General features: G+C 34.8%; 1 protein-coding gene across 3 annotated transcripts in view; it reads right to left on the bottom strand.

Annotated features, from left to right (window-relative positions):
- LOC136819573 (myocardin-related transcription factor B-like) overlaps nucleotides 1-18,686 on the bottom strand; it is a 27,932-nt gene extending 9,246 nt beyond the window's left edge. The window contains exons 1-2 of one of the 3 annotated variants that reach the window (XM_067075810.1): nucleotides 18,295-18,686; nucleotides 12,094-12,159 (exon numbers count right to left, since the gene is read on the bottom strand). In XM_067075810.1, the coding sequence (XP_066931911.1) occupies nucleotides 12,094-12,159; nucleotides 18,295-18,484 (256 nt within the window). In that variant the 5' untranslated portion in view covers nucleotides 18,485-18,686. Of the gene's footprint in view, nucleotides 1-385; nucleotides 584-4,969; nucleotides 5,394-12,093; nucleotides 12,160-18,294 lie in introns of those variants that run through there. The other 2 variants (XM_067075811.1, XM_067075812.1) reach the window with 2 other exon arrangements.
- Between the last annotated feature and the right edge of the window lie 78 nt (nucleotides 18,687-18,764).

Here is an 18,764-nt window from a genome sequence, read left to right as displayed (position 1 = left end):
CGTAATCTTTTATACAGAAACACCCGAAAAACATCGGGCGTTTGCCACCAGTTATAAATTTAAACAATAAAACTGGTGGCAAACATCCGGTGTTTTTCGGTTGTTTCCGTATAAAAATTTATGTCATGAATATCGAGAATTTGCCAAGATTGAAATCCACGAAAAAGTTTTCAAAATACTCATCCGAAAATGTTGCAAAAATTAATCCGATTAAAGTAACAAAAGAGATGTTACTTGTCCAAAAGTTGCAAACTCCTCTATACATACATACAGTGTTGTCAGCAGGTGTCACAAGTATGGGAATAACATCCCAAAGTGTGTCTTTGTGGATGGAGTTAAAGATATAATCTTTCCAAATAGAGTCAAAGAGATAAAAGTTACTTACAGACCGGACGCAAGATATCCAACATTATTTTCTCGGACACTTTCGAACAAACAAAACCGATCTATCTTCTTTCTTGCAACATACGTGTTCGAGCTCGTTCAATCAAAAGTCTCTCATCTCAACAACATATGTTACCGAGAAGAAAAATGTATCTTTTTTATGAGTAATTTGCTTTCTCTATTCTCGCCTTTGAAACAAAGCAAGAAAGGTAATTATGAACGATATCAATTGATGCGTCGGCAATTAACTTTTGAATTGAAATAATTTGGTGCCGTGAACAAAGAATTAAACGACAAACTACTGGTCAATCATACCTTAAAATCAGTTCAAGAGCGTCCAAACATGAATTTCTGGTGACTGCAAACAAGCTCAGACGAATCGCACTGGTCTTATAGCATCTTATTTCATGGCTATTAGATCTTTATTTGTGATATTTTCAGTTTACAGCCTAGTCTTCGTAGAAGGTGCTTGTACACCCAGTGTCATGTTTTTCTGAGCTATGAGCGAAGTCTATTTGGTCAAAGGAAAGTTTTTCGTAGGAGAAAGGAAAATGGGTTTACACAGCAAACTAGCACGTATTCTTGAAACTTTGATGAATTATGAAACGTTTTGGGACGGAAAAGCCTCTCCTTAAACTTCGCTGAGAACTTTGGAAGAGCTTTCAACACTGCATCTAGCACTGCACTTGAAAAAGTTCTCAACGAAAGGTTAAGTGGATAAGAAAGAAGCACTTAACGAAACACGTTAAAAAAGTTATCAAACTTAAAATGCACGCAATTTGTTTAACAGTAAACTGAGAATTAAGTTCGCTTTATAATAAGATATTTCAGTAATCTTTAAAGAGGTTTATTTGAGATAAGAAGGTTAACGATTTGATGATAGTTGGTGCGTGTGATTCGCTTGATCAAAAAAGAAGGCGAGAAAACGACTTTCACTTTCGTTTTCTCTCAGTCGAGACAAGAGAGAAACAGATCAAAATATTCCTTCCTCTTTGCAATGATTTATGGGATACTTTAGTAGATTCATTTTTCCGTCAATATTGATCGAGAAAGAATCTTCAAACGAAACAGATAAACTGTATCCAGTGAGAGGTGGAGAGTGCATTGAAGAGCACACAGTCTTTTCAGATGATGCAAAACTAAACACTTATATTTGGAAACTTTGCATGCATCTCTGTGATTGAGATCAATTTTTGAAGTTTTTTAAAATATTTTCTTCGAGCTGTTTTTGTATTTCCAAAATCAAAGTGCCATTCAAAACAAGATACCATATCAATCCCATTTCCAAACATTTCGCCAAAGTTATGCTTATTCCTCACAAAACCTGACAACAAATAACGAAATCGAAACTTTCTTATGATCCTTGTACAAAGTTCATTTTCAACAAAATAAAGATACCCCCTTCTCGAAGACCGGCTGGGACCTCCCTCCAACTGGAAAAATTGGCCAAAATATCGTTTCAAGTGGAAAGTTATAGTCCAACTTTTGCCCCAGCTAAAATGATTAAATAAACAAATCCTCACTGCAAAATATCATGTTATTTACTCCAATCAATATTTCAAATCGTCAGCAATAAAAAACACGAGGCGATCAATCCCCATCGAGCTTCGGTCCTTTATTTTTGGAGTGGGGTGTGCAAATACTCCAAGACCTTCGATTTGCAGATATTTCTTTACAATTTGCGTTTTCCTTGAAAAAAATTTGGCTGGCTGTAAAATCTTAAATTATCCAGCAGACCTTGTATGACCCCACAAACCACTTTCTCTTTTTCTACCAAAACATTCAACAGACTTCTTTATAATTTCTTTACCAAATGAAACCGAATCCAAAAGCTGGCATTAAACAAGCAAAGTCAAAAAGCCCAACGCTACCCTTCTCTCTCCCTGCTTGACTCGTATGTAAAATCTTTACTTACCCTGCATACCCTGTATAAAAGCGCCACCGCCCTCCTCCCAAAACACCACCCTCTCATTTCCTACCAGTCTCTCAAATTCATTCGCACACCCTTTCTTTACCAAATAAAACTTCTTCAGAAAGCTGGCAGTAAACAAGCAAAGTCCAACGGTACCCTTCTACCCATGACTGGCTTATCGACGAACCATCCAAGTTAGAAACGATGAGAAAAGTGTGGAAGTAAAACGAGTACTCTTTTTCACACAAAGTTGAGGAAACATTTCAAACAGTCCAACACAACAAAACATAAAATTTTTGATGAAATTTCACTTCGCACATACACGACATACTAATCTTTTAAAACATTTTAAAACTTTTTGTTTCGCGTTTTTTTTTGTATTTACTACAACGAGTCCATCAGCAAACAAATTTATGTGTGTATTTTTAGAAATTTGATGTCATCTTTTCTCCGAAACGCCAAATAAAGCAAAAGAAACGAAAAGCGTTATCAAGCTTTTTCATGCTTGCACCTCAAAGGAAAATTCAAGCGAAAAAGAAGAATTTTTTTCTGTTATTTCAAAATGGTTGTTGATTCGATGACATGGTGACGTCATAGATGCATAAGATGACGTCATATTTGTTTATACTGAATATGTTAAGATAAAGATGTTTATTTTTTACTCATTAGCTCTCCATGTAAGAAAACATTTAAAAGTCAAACATTCATCTCCTTAATTATTATCTCCACAATGTTAAAAAAAAGACATGGAGGACCAAAAAAAAACATTCTAACCACAATTCACCTCAAAATGGAACCAAAGTCTGGCGGACGTTATCGTAACACGGGAGCCTGATTTCAATCAACTTTCGTTCTGACACTCACAATCAGATTTGAGAACTTCACACTTTAATTAAAGCGGCAATTTTTACTTTGTAAACGACCAGAATGCTAAACAAAGGGAGAACGCTTGACTTTTATAAATGCTCCTAGGAATAATATAAAATTTCATCATTTTGACATTCTTATTGGATTGTAAACATGTTGTTTTTTTAACTCAGCTCGGTGTACGCATTCTAATCATTATATTACACGGCTTTTTATTAGACGTCTTAATTTGGGCTAAGTCTTGAAATTGAATAAGAATTTTGTCTGTACCCCCTATGTTGAGGAGGTGTGACGTCCAGAGTGGTCTGGAAAATAGAAAATCCATGGGGTTCGATTTTTCGAGACTAAAAATCCAGGGTGGTCAGTATAATGAGGTGGAAAATCTAGGGTGGTCCAAAAAAATGAACAAAACACCCAAAGGGGTCCTGAAAATTGTAAAAAAAAATCCAGGGCAGTCCTCAACACTAGGGGTGGTTACAATTTTTTTCAGGAATAGCCCAATGAATGTGACGAAAATAAAGAAGTCATGCTATGTTAGATCGTAACATATGTTGTAATAAAACAGATTACTGAATGACCCGGTCATGAAATGCCTCAAACATAAGCTTCGAATGAAAGCCTTAAAGAAGTGGTTTTCCTGATAGTTGTAAAAGAAATTGATAGTAAAGACGAAAGTTGTTCGTTGTAACAGACAAGTTGTTCGCTATTTATGTAGTTAAGTGGATTGCTCTACGAATTCTTGTGTTTAGAAAATCTGTGCCAAGAAATTCTCCCTCCCTAGAAACAATGTGTTCCCTTGACAACCGTCTTAATTTAAGATGAAGAGATTAGACGTGGTCCACTGACGTCACTGTGCAAGAGATTTGCGAAGTCAGCATAAAAGGTAAATAAAGATGACGTCATATTTAGACCAGTAACAAAATATTAATTTATAAAGATCAATTTTATATATAAGAACAAAAGTCTCAATTTTGACCAACTTAAGAACTTTAAAGGTATAATCTGAAACATTCCACGTTTTTTTTGTGCGATCAGCCTCATTCAAAAAAACAAATCAGACTATTTTACAAAACTTCAGATTATGACAAAGTGAAAACCACGAAAATGACAACACCAGAGATTCAAAAATTTAACATAACTTTCAAGATAGTAATAATACAGGGTGGAAGTCATCTCGATGTTTATTCTCTCCAAAAAATCACCACCCATCAATCAGACGTTATGCAAAACCTGTCAACAATGATTTCTGAAAATGCCTGAACCTTTTCAATATTTGGAAAGGAAGGAATATGAGATATAAATTTAGATCAAATATTTCGAAGCTCAGAGGATATAACAATAAAACTAACATTTCCTAAAGATACATGTTGATTACTGAACCAATATATCTTATTGAGAAGTTTACAATATAGAAGAGATTCAATGTCCACTAGTCAGTCATTCTTCAAACTAAAAAAATACACATTTTTGAAACTCATTCCTTTCTCTTGATGTTTGTAGATTGACTGAATTGCGTAAGTACCTCCATTACTGAAAACGAATTCTTTACAAATTCGAACATTTTCTTCCATAATGATGGATTTTGGTGAAGTTACAAGACTTTGGCAAACCTGGCTAACCTTAAATCCTACTCGGCTGAGAGGTTTAATGAGTCACTGTTTCAAATGGTTAGCTCAAAAAGTGAAGAAGGAAGTCAGGTCTCTCTGACCAGTGTGATGACTTTGCCCAAAGTACAATGGAAAATACTTTAATTCATCTTAACAAAGACAATTAGCAGAGAAATGCTATGATGGGTTCATATCATACCTGCTACTGGAAGAAGAATTTGTAAAGTCGCCATCATCTTAAAATATCCACCAATCACAGCAAAGGATCGGAAATATTGAACCAATCAGAAGAGAGTTATGGAAACTTTTGACCAATCGACGAGGTTCAAATTAACAAAATCCACCATCGGCAAAAAATTCAGAATAAAGCAGGGCTTCCGAATTCTACCAATGAACCGAAACAACTGCCAGCGAAATAAAAGTTCAGAAGTATTATATTGCCATCAATCAATCACAATCACAATCTCTTCAATCAACTCAAGATTTTTTCTTCAATCGCTTAAAGATTTTTGTATAACTTTCCACAAACCGTTTTGAAGGCCCTCTCTCTCTCCTCTTTCTTTCAATCTCTATCAATGACATATGGTAAACAAACACACCACTCAGACCAAACTTACAAAGATAAATGGCGGAGTTAGTAATAACAGGTCTGATGGTTTGAAAACAAAACAAAAGCAAAAAAACGGGACTCAAATAAACACAGTAGAAGACAATCAAAGTAAAGGAAGTCCTTTTCAAGCTTCGACAGTCTCAGACGGCTAAAGGTCCCTTTTTTTATAAAAATGTCAAATAGAAATGACTGAGCTAACTTATAGATTAAGAGAGTCTGTTTTGAGAAATCATGTTAAAAACAAACTTCTTTTCACGCGATCGTGGCTTAACTACTCTTAATGGAGTAAGTAACTCGAAACTGGTGGATATTTCAATGAGTTGGGAGTTGGAATGGTGAAATTTAAGACGCGTGATATTATCCTAAATATATAGAGTTCACTCAAATTACGCATGCGCATGGATATTATTAATTAGATTCATAACCTGCACCTTCAGTGTAAATGTTGACTCATAATAATATTAAGGAGTTTAACTCAGCATGCCTGGTCAAACCGTCGGAGTAAGTAACTCGACTAAACGAAAGATATACACAAACAACCCTACATCTTATACAATACAATCGGAGAGGTATAAAGAAAACTTGAACTACCAATTGACATAAATAAAACAAAATTGATTTCAAATTCTTTAGTTAAACTTTGCACTATATTTTTTGGCATCTGACGACAAACCAGCTCACTCATTCATTGCAGTTGATAAAATAACTTGAGTCAGAGTTTGCATTAAGATTTACACTGAAGGATCACGGTTATCAATCCAAAGTCAAATGTTATTAATCTTTTACTAACTGTCCGTAAAAAATGTCAGAAGGTATTTGCCGGAGCTTATGATACTGACATAGGTCGATATCCAAGGTTTTAACACCGTACTCGCGTTAATACACACCGTACTCGCGTTAATACACACCGTACTCGCGTTGATACACACCGTACTCGCGTTAATTCACACTATACTCGCGTTAATACACACCGTACTCGCGTTAATTCACACCGTTCTCGCGTTAATACACGCCGTACTCGCGTTAATACACACCGTACTCGCGTTAATACACACCGTACTCGCGTTAATACACACCGTACTCGCATTAATACACACCGTACTCGCGTTAATACACACCGTACTCGCGTTAATACACACCGTACTCGCATTAATACACACCGTACTCGCGTTAATACACACAGTACTCGCGTTAATACATACCGCACTCGCGTTAATACACACCGCACTCGCGTTAATACACACAGTACTCGCGTTAATACACACAGTACTCGCGTTAATACACACCGTACTCGCGTTAATACACACCGTACTCGCGTTAATACACACCGTACTCGCGTTAATACACACCGTACTCGCGTTAACTCACGTTAATACACACAGTACTCGCGTTAATACATACCGTATTCACGTTGATACACACCGTACTCACGCTAATACACACCGTACTCAAGCTAATACACACCGCACTCGGGGGGCAGGTAGGTGTATTAGTGTACATAACAGGTGGAACATTCAAAGATTAAGAAAACACCAACAGGCAAGTCCAAAATCCGACATGATTCAGCATTAAAGTAACACATCTTAAAACATACAGCAGCAGGGTTATGGAAACCACTGAATGATCAGACGATAAAACTCCTAATGATGTTCAATCAAGAGTATTCGAAGACACGTCCAAATGGTCAAATGGTCAAAACAAACTGCCAAACATGTAAAGAGCAGCTCTGCAACAATTCAAATCGACAAATAGATAGACAAGCACCCGCAAACTTCTTCCGCTGGGAGCAAACAAACACAAGCAAACAACTCACTATCAATGCAAAAATGTCGCTACCATAGCCGCACTCGTAGTAGTAGTGCAAAAGCCTTGTGAGAGTAAAACCGAGGCCTGATTGGCTCAATGAAATGACTGAATGAAATCCAGGGATTTTTCTTTAAGCACTTTGAGCTTGGACCGTCTTTGTTAATTAATATTGATATTTTATTATACCCAAAGGGTATCTGTATATAAGCAAAACTGTGTATTGATGAAGCTTCGGGTTCTGCGCCTGGGGGTTCAGAGGGCAAAGCTTCCAAAAAAAATTTAAAATGTAGACAATACTAGTTATTTTTGCCTGTAAACAACAAAAAAATTTAATTTTGCTAGAAAAATCATTTCTATTTTGGATTGAGTTTGGAAAGCTCGATCTTAGATTTAGTATTTTGGCACATAAAAATGCTTCGGAAAATCGCTGTAGTCACTAGAGAAGATTTGGAATTGGAGCTCTCCCCGTTGGTATCTGATTTGATAACAATAATATTGATCAAAAAGTGAAAGTTTGTTTTGCTCATTGTTCTAAAGAAGTGAGCGTGGTATATTTGAATTGAGAAAATTGGTGGTTTCCCGATAATGCCCCGATCGAATCCGATTTGAAAAATGGGGACAACTGATGTCAATCAAGAAGTGAAAGTTAACATTGCTAAATATTCCAACTTCCAATGTCGAGGAGGGAGATCTTAAAATAAAACATTTTGGCAAGCATTGGAAATAAGAGTAAGGAAATTTATCTTTGCCACAAAACACGTCATCCTTATTGCATAACATACAGCAAGCATCTCACAAGATGGAAACCTATCACAAGTCACTCAAATCAAAACAAATAATCAATTTAATAATTCTAAATCTAACTTTCATTTTCACATATACGAAAAAAAAACTTCTTTTTAGTAGACGCTGTTTGAACAGGACGGACGACGTACCGAAAGACAATTTGTAAATAGTATAACGTCCAGTGTCATCACAAATGCGATGATACTAAAGAAATATTAACTCGACAAAGCTTTAAAAAATCTGGTTGTTTATACATATCAGGAGTAGCAAGAAACTTAAACAAAAGAGACTGTTTTATTTAAAGTCCCTCGGGAGTAGGGTCAAGATTCGAACAACCAAAATGTCTTTTAAGACTAAAATGGATATAAAAAATCTCAGCGATGTTAAACCAACTAATAAACTCAATAATTGCTATTCAACAAACAGTCGTTAAAATAATGATATCCAAAAACATTTTTTATGATTCTAAAAAACCAGAAAGAATTGACAGTCAATTTTGTTGACTGGATAAAGGATTATGCGGTTTCTAAAAAAAAGCTTCAAGAAAGGATTGAAAAAAAATTGAAATACTCCATTTGTTGATAGAAGCTAAAGAATATAAGGCGACTACTCTTTTTTCAAATGAAAGATGAATTGATTTCAAGTCGAGTTAATCATCACTGAAAGTCTTTAGCCAAAGTTATGATGGTATCCAAAAAGTGATTCTATAATTTTCTATCCTCCCTCGAATCAAAGACAAATGCCATAAAGTTGAGGTCATTTGCAACCACGAATCAATATAAGTGTTTTTCCCAAGTCATCCATGTATGCTTATTCCCGAAAGAAAAGTCTGCGGGAAAGCATAACCACTTTGCAGTTATTCTTAAGCTCAACTCAATCCTCCTTCTAGACACCATTCATGACATTCATTCTGCAGAAAACCTAAGAGACTGAGTGAAATCCGTTGTAATAGACTATCAGAGGGATTGAGCCGTTTATGAGACGATCAATTTCTTTAATAAGACGACACATGTGTGTGATTAGGACGAGAAGCCATTGCATTGGAAGGCGAAAGATGGAGACTGCGTTTCATTCAAAAGAAAACGAATCTTTCTTAGATAATAAACGAATTTTGTGTTTAAACAAATTAAACTTATGACGGGAAAGGAGATCATTGTTCGTCGCAGCGTGCGGTGATACGCTTTTAGAAAAGACAACGGGTGACGAACGATGAAATCAAAACACATTTTTTTGTGTTCAACTTTGAGGTGATGTACATCAGGTTGCAAAGCCAGAGGGAAACATGAAGAGAAAAATGGATGGATTCTTATTTAGACCACGCAACAATGAATGCACGCCCGCGCGGGTTTTTTTTTGCGACGATTGTTTAATAAAATCACAGAAAAAATGAACGCAATTTTTGTTCATGATGTCGTTTTTGAATTAATATTATGACAAATCACTACTCATACTTCGAAACATCTAATTAATTCTTATTTACGAGATGAAGTTAATTGTCATCTGCAAATATATCACCAGTACGAAGTGTTTCCAATGAGATATTTGAGGCATTTTTTAATCGCTAGAAAAGAAAGTCAGTGTTGCTCGGGGTGTAATTTATGAAAAAGTTTTATTTGGTATCTTTTACGTCATAGTGGCTTGATGCTGATGGAGGCCTTCCGAGTGCTATAAAAATGAAAAGCGAGAGAGCCAACATATAGCCATTTCATTTCGTTTCTTGGTGAGTGCCACTTTGATGATTTTCACTACAGTAGAAAGATTAAAGAGACGGCAAATGGTCGACGAAAGGTCACAAAGTGGAATAGGCGTTACCACGTAGAAAGATAGCCGTGACGTCTACAATAGGCTAGCATTACGCCTGCAAATTTGTGACGGGAACAATTCGTAAACACACGAAGGGAGAAAAACGCTTAAAGAGTAACCCAAGCTCAGGTAGAAATCGATTGGAATCGAATTTCCATGAGAAAAATCTTTAAATAGAGGAGGATTTGTTTGATTTAGTGAAATTCTGCAGATTCAATGAATTCCAAGCCACGAGATAATTACGAAATGATCGAAGGGAGTTATTAAAGAAGAAAACATCATTTTGAAAGTGAGCGAGTGATGTTTTTAAGGGAAATAAACGAGCGATTAGTGAGATTTCCCCACCAAGTTTGTTTAAGATGAGAAATCACAAATTCGTAGTAAGCCTTGTGTCATCCTTCATAACAACGGCTGTCGAATCATCAGTTGCTTAGCAACGCATCAAGAATCAAAATGGTTCAAAATGATGTCACGAGATTATGCTTGAAAACGGGATTAGAGATCTTTTTTGAAATTAATTGGTCATTGTTATTTATCAATAATGATTAAGTATTTTGTAAGGCGTTCTTTTGTGAAGGGGTATGATTAGAATCATTGAAAAGTTTTGCGATTAATAAGTAATCATTGAATTGAAACAGAGTAGATACTACTGTAGGTACACAAAGTGAAAGAATTAGCACTGTGGGAGAACTGTATATACGTTTTTTATAAGAACAAACTATATAAGAACATCAGGCTTCGATGGCCAAAATGTTAAGAACACGTTAAGAACATTTTAATCAGGCTTTGCAGACTCAAAAACACCCTATTTCTTAAGAAAATGGTCAAAAATACTCACAAAATGGTCAAATTAAGAACATTTTTAGGCTTGAAACTTAAGAACATCCGATGGCTTCAAAAATTGTGGATGTTCTTATAAAAGAAACGTGTATCAATGCTGATTGATTGATTGATTGACCAAATAATGAAAATCAAAGATAATACATTAAAGGGAGTCATGCAATTAACTAAAAGGTCGGACAAAATGATAGGTTTAGCATTAGCGGGTGTAGCAATGGCGGGTGGGCGGTCAAAATAAATAGATGCAGAGAAGATAGAGTGCTGTTACAATACAAACGAGATTAGGATTTCAAAGTGGAGATGAATGCTAGAATCAAAACAAACCAGGATGAGCAAAAAAACCTTTAAAAAGCTTTTCTCGTCATGCAAAAAATGCGTTTCAACGTACATATCAACAAAATGTGATGATGTTGGCATTTAGAGGAGGAAATTTCCTATCATTATTACAAATGTCGAATAGTGTGAAAAGATTTCGTTCATTAATTAGATCGCATTAGAATATTTCCTCTTCGTTTCCGTCGACGCACGCTATACTGAAAACTCTCATCATTTTATCATCCTATAATTGGGCATGCAAGGAGAGGTGGCCAGCTCAACTTATTTCCCCTTGCAAAGCATGCCAAGACATTCTTTTTTTATTAGAAACAATACAATATTCTAGTACTAATTGCTCCATTGTCGGCTCTCAAAGTGGACTCATGAAGCTTTAAAAATTTCATTGGAATATCGGGAATTTGTTGTTACACCTGTATGCTGTATGGATGAATAACGAATGCCTTGCCTCCTAACGTTGATCAAACTTTAACCTATAAAGATCGTTGTTTTAATTTTTTTTTTAAGAGTTTTGGTAGTGACTTGTTCAAATAAAATTATTCTAATAAGAGAAAGAGTGCACGTACAAGGAAATGATTTTGATGACATTTGCAGAAAATTTTCTTTCTTTCTTTAATGATGAGCCGTCATTAAAAGACAGCGTTCGAGGCACATTCTTAAGGCACATTGCCGTCGCAGGGCCGCTTCGTGAAGGTCCCAAAAAAGTGAGCTGGAAACGCATCACTAATTTCATAAATTGGAGAGCTTATTATTAAATCAGTAAACAAAAGTTTCTAGAGAGAAGACTGAGGTGTAAAAAAAGTGAATGGTAAAATAATAGTGTTCAGAAAACCTTTTCCATGTCTTCCCCTGAATTGTTCCAGAAAAAGTGTGACTGAAATTTGTGAAGAGAGTAATTAACAACAAATGCAACAGCTCTAACTATCCTTTTTAGATGGAGCAACATGTCTCTCGAACATAACATGTCTACCATTTTGAAAAACAGAGTGGCTTCATTTTCAATAGAAATCGAACACCAAATATATCTTATACCGTAAGTGGATAAATTTTCGCGAGACTCCCGAAGTTCACGAATCCTCACGTGAATTGATCCACTTACGGCAGTCCGGTAGATAAAAGGATGAAAAAGTCGTGTTCAAACTTACCTGGAATAATGTTGCGATCCACCAAATCATCGCGGTCAGGACGATTCTTTAAACGACGCGCCAAAACTATAAAATAGAAAAGGAAGAGTTTTAAGAAGAGAAGAAGTCATTTCAGCAGTTAATTAGGGCAATATGGAGAGGTGAATAGACAACAACCGAATTTATAGGACGCAGCAATCAATGGTGGAAAAAACGAGACTTTTAAGGATCGATCAACGAAGGTAGTTTCACATTAAAAATAACATAATACAAGTATGAGAAGACCATTCTTATTGCCTGTCTAGCGTCTGCTGTCACTTGTGAATTAAAAGTCTTGGGAAGAAAGAGTAACACTTAAGTAACATTTTCGGTCGCTAAATTCAAATGTCCTCTTTTCGAAGTTTCAGTCCTGTCAAATCAAACTGTCATTATGGGGTTTCAGACATTTTTTAAAAGATAAAAGAAAAATAATTTGTCTGAAAATCCTTTTCAAATGAATCGAATTGATTGGATTAGAAAGAGGTGATTTACCATGCAATTGCGTCATTGTTGGTTTTCTGAAAAGACCACTTTCGTGTATACTAAAATCTTGTTTTTATAAACAGTCTTATGACAGCACAGTAGGCAACACAATTTATAAAATATTAAACATCTCAAACTAATTTCTCTACTCTCAGATACTAATTTGTAATTTTTGTTCAAGATATATATCAGGCCAAATCTAGAATAAAACCTTTAAAAAAATAGATTAGTTTAATTCTTCTCTGCAAATCTTTGTAACTTAAGCTATAGACAACTATCAGACAAATAGTCTGTCTGGAGACTGTAAAATCTATTCCTTTAAAATTTCTCACTAACAAGTTATAATTGAGAAGTTTTATAAACATATTTCAAATCTGATAAGTTGTGAAAGGGGGAGGGCAAGTCCTGTTATAGATTTATCAATCACCATTTAAAAAGAGCTCTGTAGTTTAAAAGGCTTTTGAGATATTTTTACGCAAAATGCTCTTAGATCAGTGACAAAATTCACATAAATCATATATTCTTGAAATGCTAACTAATTTAAAAAGGTGGCATTTAAAAAGGTTCCTCATCATATTGATCTATTTTGAAGTAGAAAAAAAAACATCGAGCCAAAAGAGAATTTGTGTGTCTTGATTGCACTTTCAGCCAATACAAACTCATCTTATGTTATGAAAACCAAAGTTTTGAGTATTTAGGAATGAAAAGATCACACAAAAACGCATTGACAACAAATATAAAACCTTAGAACAAAAAAGGATAAGCATCTGTAATATAGTCTTGCAAACAGCAAATTGAAAATCTTCATTTTTTAAAAGAAAAAGGAAATTTTCTTCCCTTTTGAAGCTATAGTAACCATGCAAATACTTCAAAAGAGGATTCTCTGCTTGTTTAAACTTACCAGCTCACTTGTTCGACCTCTATCTCTATCTGATTTTGAAATAGTTTGAAAAAATGAGAATTTCAATATTTCTCAGGATAAAAGGACACAAGAATTAATGTAGACTGAATAAGAGGCTTTCAAAATGTCAATAATTTTTCATTTTGCTTTCTTTTATTGAAACATTGAATTCATTGTTAAATCCCCAGGTTGGTCAAGCAGTTAATGACACCTATGACTTATACGGTGGTACGGTCAACTTTCAAAATTGACAAAATGCAGTTTTTACACCCAGTGTGAACTGAGTGCAAAAACAGGTGGTGTACTAACACTGTACTAACTAATTTTGTGAAATAACTGCCAAAAATCAAGGTTTTTTGGCAGTTTTATTGAAATTTGACCTCTTAGTAAATTGTGTGTCTTGGTAGAAATATTCAGACAAATGAAATTTAACGAATCAGAATTTAAAGATAAACAAGAAGCAATAAATAAAGAAGCAATAAATGTAATGCAGATAAACTGAAACAACTTTTATGATCACTTCAATCAAACTTCAAACTTCAATTAAATGACTGATCTCAATGACGCTACAGACGAAATACTGGAGATATTCAAATTCTTCAAAATGCAAATGTTCATATAAATCATGCCCCACCAGACATCCCAGAAATCGAAAAAGTATTGCAAACACTCAAAAACTGAAAAGCCTTGATTGACCTAAGTACCAGCAGAGTTCTTCAAATACACAGTTGACTCTGCCGAATTGCTCTCAGAACTTCACCAAATTTGCGCTCTGCACTGTCATAGTGATGAAAGAGTACAAAATTTATAAAGTTCCAAGCCAAAAATATAATTAGTGTTTTTATCAACATGATTCACTTTCGCGTTTTGATGGTACATATTTTTACTTAACAGATTTTCTGGGATCAGTTTGACCTGACCTATAATATGAGACTAACTATGCATTTCTACCCCCTGGACTGAAATAATAATGAAAACAAAAGAATAAGGTTCCCATTCACTTTATCAAAGTTACCTTGGTTGAAAAATTAGTCAAGAAACACCTTCTTCTTCTAAGCCTCCCATATTTTATAGAGTTGAATGGCATTTTGAGCATGAAATTATTGTCTTTGAGCCATGTATTCTGACTTGGGTTTAAGTCAAAATCCCTGAAAACATTTCTTCCCAAAGTCCTCTCTAATTTCCTCGTAAATGGATGGTGTAATGTCATGGTAAATTCTATGTAATGCATTCATAGTTTTATACAAAATTAGAGTCGAAATTCTGACTTGTAAAGTTCTATCCCCATGTCAAGATCACATTAAATTTTTTACAACAATCTTCAGTGACGAAACTTTCAAAGAATGTTAATTACTGGTTGACCGTACAAAGTTTGAACAGAGTGATAGAAGTAGATTAAAATTTTAATTTCAACATTAATAATTTCAATTTTCAATGCAGTATTTTAAGGTCTGTAAAATGTAGAAAGTAAGGATGGTACCATAATTTGGTCTAATGTAAACATAACTCCTCTCTCAGTATAGCACTAACTCTAACTTTGTACCCAATGCTGTGCACAAGAATTTAATCTAAATTGCTGCAAAAGTAAGACAAAAAATCAGTTTGTTTGAAGTTTACAAAAAAACGCCACATAGAAGATCTTTCAAATTCAGTATGTGAATAGAGCAGTGAAAAATATAATTAATGTATTCATCCAATTATTTTTGTAAAAGTTCCAGAAATGAAAATAAAGGGATAATGATAAAAAGATGGACTCCGTGGTGTACAAACGAATTCCTTCTTTTATCGAACTATACCAACCTGGAATAAATTGCCAAAAGATGTCGCTGAGGCAAAGACAGTCAAAGTCTTCAAAGAAAGACTCAACACTGCATGGAGTAAACACCCGAAAAGATTCAACACAAGACAATTGTAAAATACGTATAATCACGATCAGTTCCAGAGGCCCTCGTGCGCCTAGAACTTCGTTACATTATAATAATAATAATAAATGAATACTATCCACTGATAATCTGTAGTTTTATTGTTAAGCTATAATTCTTTCGTGTAATCTTCACTCGAGAATTAATGATTGGCAAATTAAAGCTTTTTCACCTCTCTCAGCCAAATCCTTGAATCATGCGTGTTGTTTTTTAAACTTAGATGCAGGAGATCATTTTGAAATAAGTTGTTGGAAACATGGACTTCAAAGTCCCCAAGAGGCTAAATTGAAAATGCATTGCTCATGTAGCTTTCACACAAATGCCAGATTAAAAGTAAAACCTATCCCCAGATTTCAAAATAATATGTCTCCCAAAAACAAACAAAGGTTTAGATTCCATCATTGTTATTAAGGCATAAATCTTAAAGCTTCACTTTTTCTTGCTTAAAAATTAGATAGAGTTGGGATGTTAACATTAGAAAACTTATGGTACTTTAATCTGATTAACTTTCGCAAGATTAAATTTCGTGATTTCGCGAATTTTTGCCATTTTCGCGAAATTAAAACTCGCGAAAACGCGTGAGATTCCTGACTCGCGAAACTAAATCCACCACAAAATCTTTAAAATCGCATTTTCAGTGGAGAAACCAGTCCAAAGTCTCCATTTGTGGCAAAAAATGGCTATTTTCAGCTGTTTTCAGGCTTATTTGCGTAATTAAATCCACGCGAAATTTTTCAAAACTTTGATCGCTCGCGAAATTTAATCTTGCGAAATTTAATCTGATTAAAGTAGATAGATCTTTTGCTAGGCGCGATACCATTTTGACTCCAGCCAGCTCCAGCAGTGAAAACATTACGTAATGACTCAACACAATAGACTGATAGTAGATCAACTTCTTAGGACTTGATTTTTATCTATATTGATTTTGCTATATGGCTATTATCGTGAGAGGTCCTAAATCCGACACCACTGCCTAATTCCGACCCCCAAATAACTGTTATGAAAAAAAATTCTATGTTTACAAACATTCCCTCTCCAAGTTGAACGATAAACTATTGCTAGAACTCTCGAAATAAAACATCTAACAAGATAGCTGTAATGTGAAGATGTCAATTAATGTAATTAAAAAGTGTGAGTTGTAAAAATAATTACCTTTTATTCTGAATCAGTTGCTCATGTTTAAAACGATAACAGTTTTGTAATAAAAGTGACCTGTGCGGGAAAAATACGAAACAACTTGGGCTGGTTTCCATAAAAAAACAAACAGACTAAATTGCAAAAATGGCACGAAGTTGAAAAAAGGGCGGATGCGGTAGCACTTAATTTGAATAACAAACATCGAATCAATGAGGCGGCAACTATCACCACCCTCTTTACCACCCATAAGTCCGGATGTTTATTTACGGAAGGCCCGCAATCAAGCCAAGTGTCAGTGTAGAGTAATAAAAACCAGGCTTGATTACAGACCTCTTTTATATTTTCGTGTGGTTTGGAAAATCAAAACATCTCGTTACTTTTTATGATGCTGTTACTACTGTTGTCATTTATGACGTTGTGCATATTGCAATAAAAAAATATGTTTTGTTATAAGAAGCAATTATTGTTATTTGGTTCAGTGTATCAAATCTCTCAGTTTAGTTGACACTTTGGTATCTTCGTTGCATCACAGCGAAAGGTTTGTTTTTATTTTAGTTTGTATCTTTGAAAGACCCCATCGGATTTAGGCAGTGGTGTCGGATTTAGGACCTCTCACGGTATGTAATAGTGTCTGTGCCTGGGCTAAAAATTATACAATCGCTAGGCTATTTAAGATTTTTGGACTAAAATGTTTGTCTGTGTACTTTCAAGCTACGTGCACAGACACTTGTTATTAAAATTATATGAAAAACAGTGAGATAAAAATTAAGAGTGGAAATCAATCTACTTTCAGAATATCATGATTGTGAAGTCATTACGGAATTGTTTTCATAGCTATTTTATTATTTAGTCAAAATAGTATTGCGCCTACCAAAAGCTTTAAAATTCAACAAAAGATGGAATTTACTGCATTCCAGATAGTCTCTATTGAAAAGAAATCAACAATCATACCAAACAGCTTGTTAAAATCCGTGTGTTTTGTCTATGATAATAAGTAGGCTCTCATGTTCTTTTAACGCCCCCTGACAGCGGCAAGTTACACACTCAGCATTTGTTAATCCCATTGGGCGATAGGCGGCAGGCGTTCTCTATTCTCCAATTGGCGTCCGATCATTTTGAATGAAACCAAAAAAGTTAAAAAGGGCGCGCTATCGGTGAAAGTTATGATTATGAAAGTATGATTGATAAACTTGGTAGAGTTATCAAAACAAATTTGTTGTCATAGAGATTAAATAGTAAGTGAAAGTACAGGTCAGATATCAACAAATCCCATGTTTCGCCTAATTGTCCCAAGTTAGAGCAATTGATGGTAACTGAAGTAAAGGGGACAAAAGTGATTCTTGATCTTAATTGTAACTTTTCATGAAAAAGTTGTCTTTTGTGATGATGATGGAACACAATTCAAAGAACAACTGAAAGAATTAGAGCAGAAATCAAACGCAGTTGAATGCTGGTCCAATAAATCCAATGTTACCTGAACTCTCTCAGTTTAATTGAGTTCACATTTTCCTAACCGTGTCAGACAGGCCTTCCGCCCGATGACTGACCCTCAATCTTTGTTATTTTGGAGAGACGGGAACCTAGGAGTTTTTTATGAATAGCCATAGTGAAAATTGTTATGTATTAAGATTTACTCAAACTAAGTAATGACATTGAATACATTCCACGTGATGATGCAAAATTCTATTAAATTCAAGTATCAAGAGGGAAAAGTGAAAGAAAATTTGAAAATGAACAAACCATCTCTATTGCTAAATAAATTATCAAGCGATGGTGAATGTCTTTTCTGGGTGAAGCGAGCAATCCCCATATCTTGTTGAAAACTACTATCTTGTGGAGGCTGTTGTAATAATCTTGTATCCAGAAATGCAGTTGGCTGGTCAACATCGATATTTATTGACAAACTATTGTGGTATGGATTCTGTTCCATTATAAGCTAATTCAAAACACGAAAAATCATACATCTGAATACTAGATAAATCACCCACAAACATAAACATTCTCGTCCATATTTTATCCAAGATATTGACAAATAAATGAGTGTCTTTTTTAATTTTTTATCTTTTTACCAACTTTCCGCCTCCATTATTTTACAAACTCTACTCAAATGTTTTGAAGGTTAAACTCGGGCTGCCGACTAAGCGAAAATCTGACCTTTTCACCAAAAATAAGCAAACAAATGGGGTAAAAATAGAGACATTACGTAATGG

This window comes from Clytia hemisphaerica, unplaced genomic scaffold (assembly GCF_902728285.1).
Source record: "Clytia hemisphaerica strain Z4C2 unplaced genomic scaffold, Clytia hemisphaerica genome assembly, whole genome shotgun sequence".
NCBI classification, from domain to species: domain Eukaryota; kingdom Metazoa; phylum Cnidaria; class Hydrozoa; order Leptothecata; family Clytiidae; genus Clytia; species Clytia hemisphaerica.
This window is presented reverse-complemented; position numbering and strand designations above follow the sequence as displayed.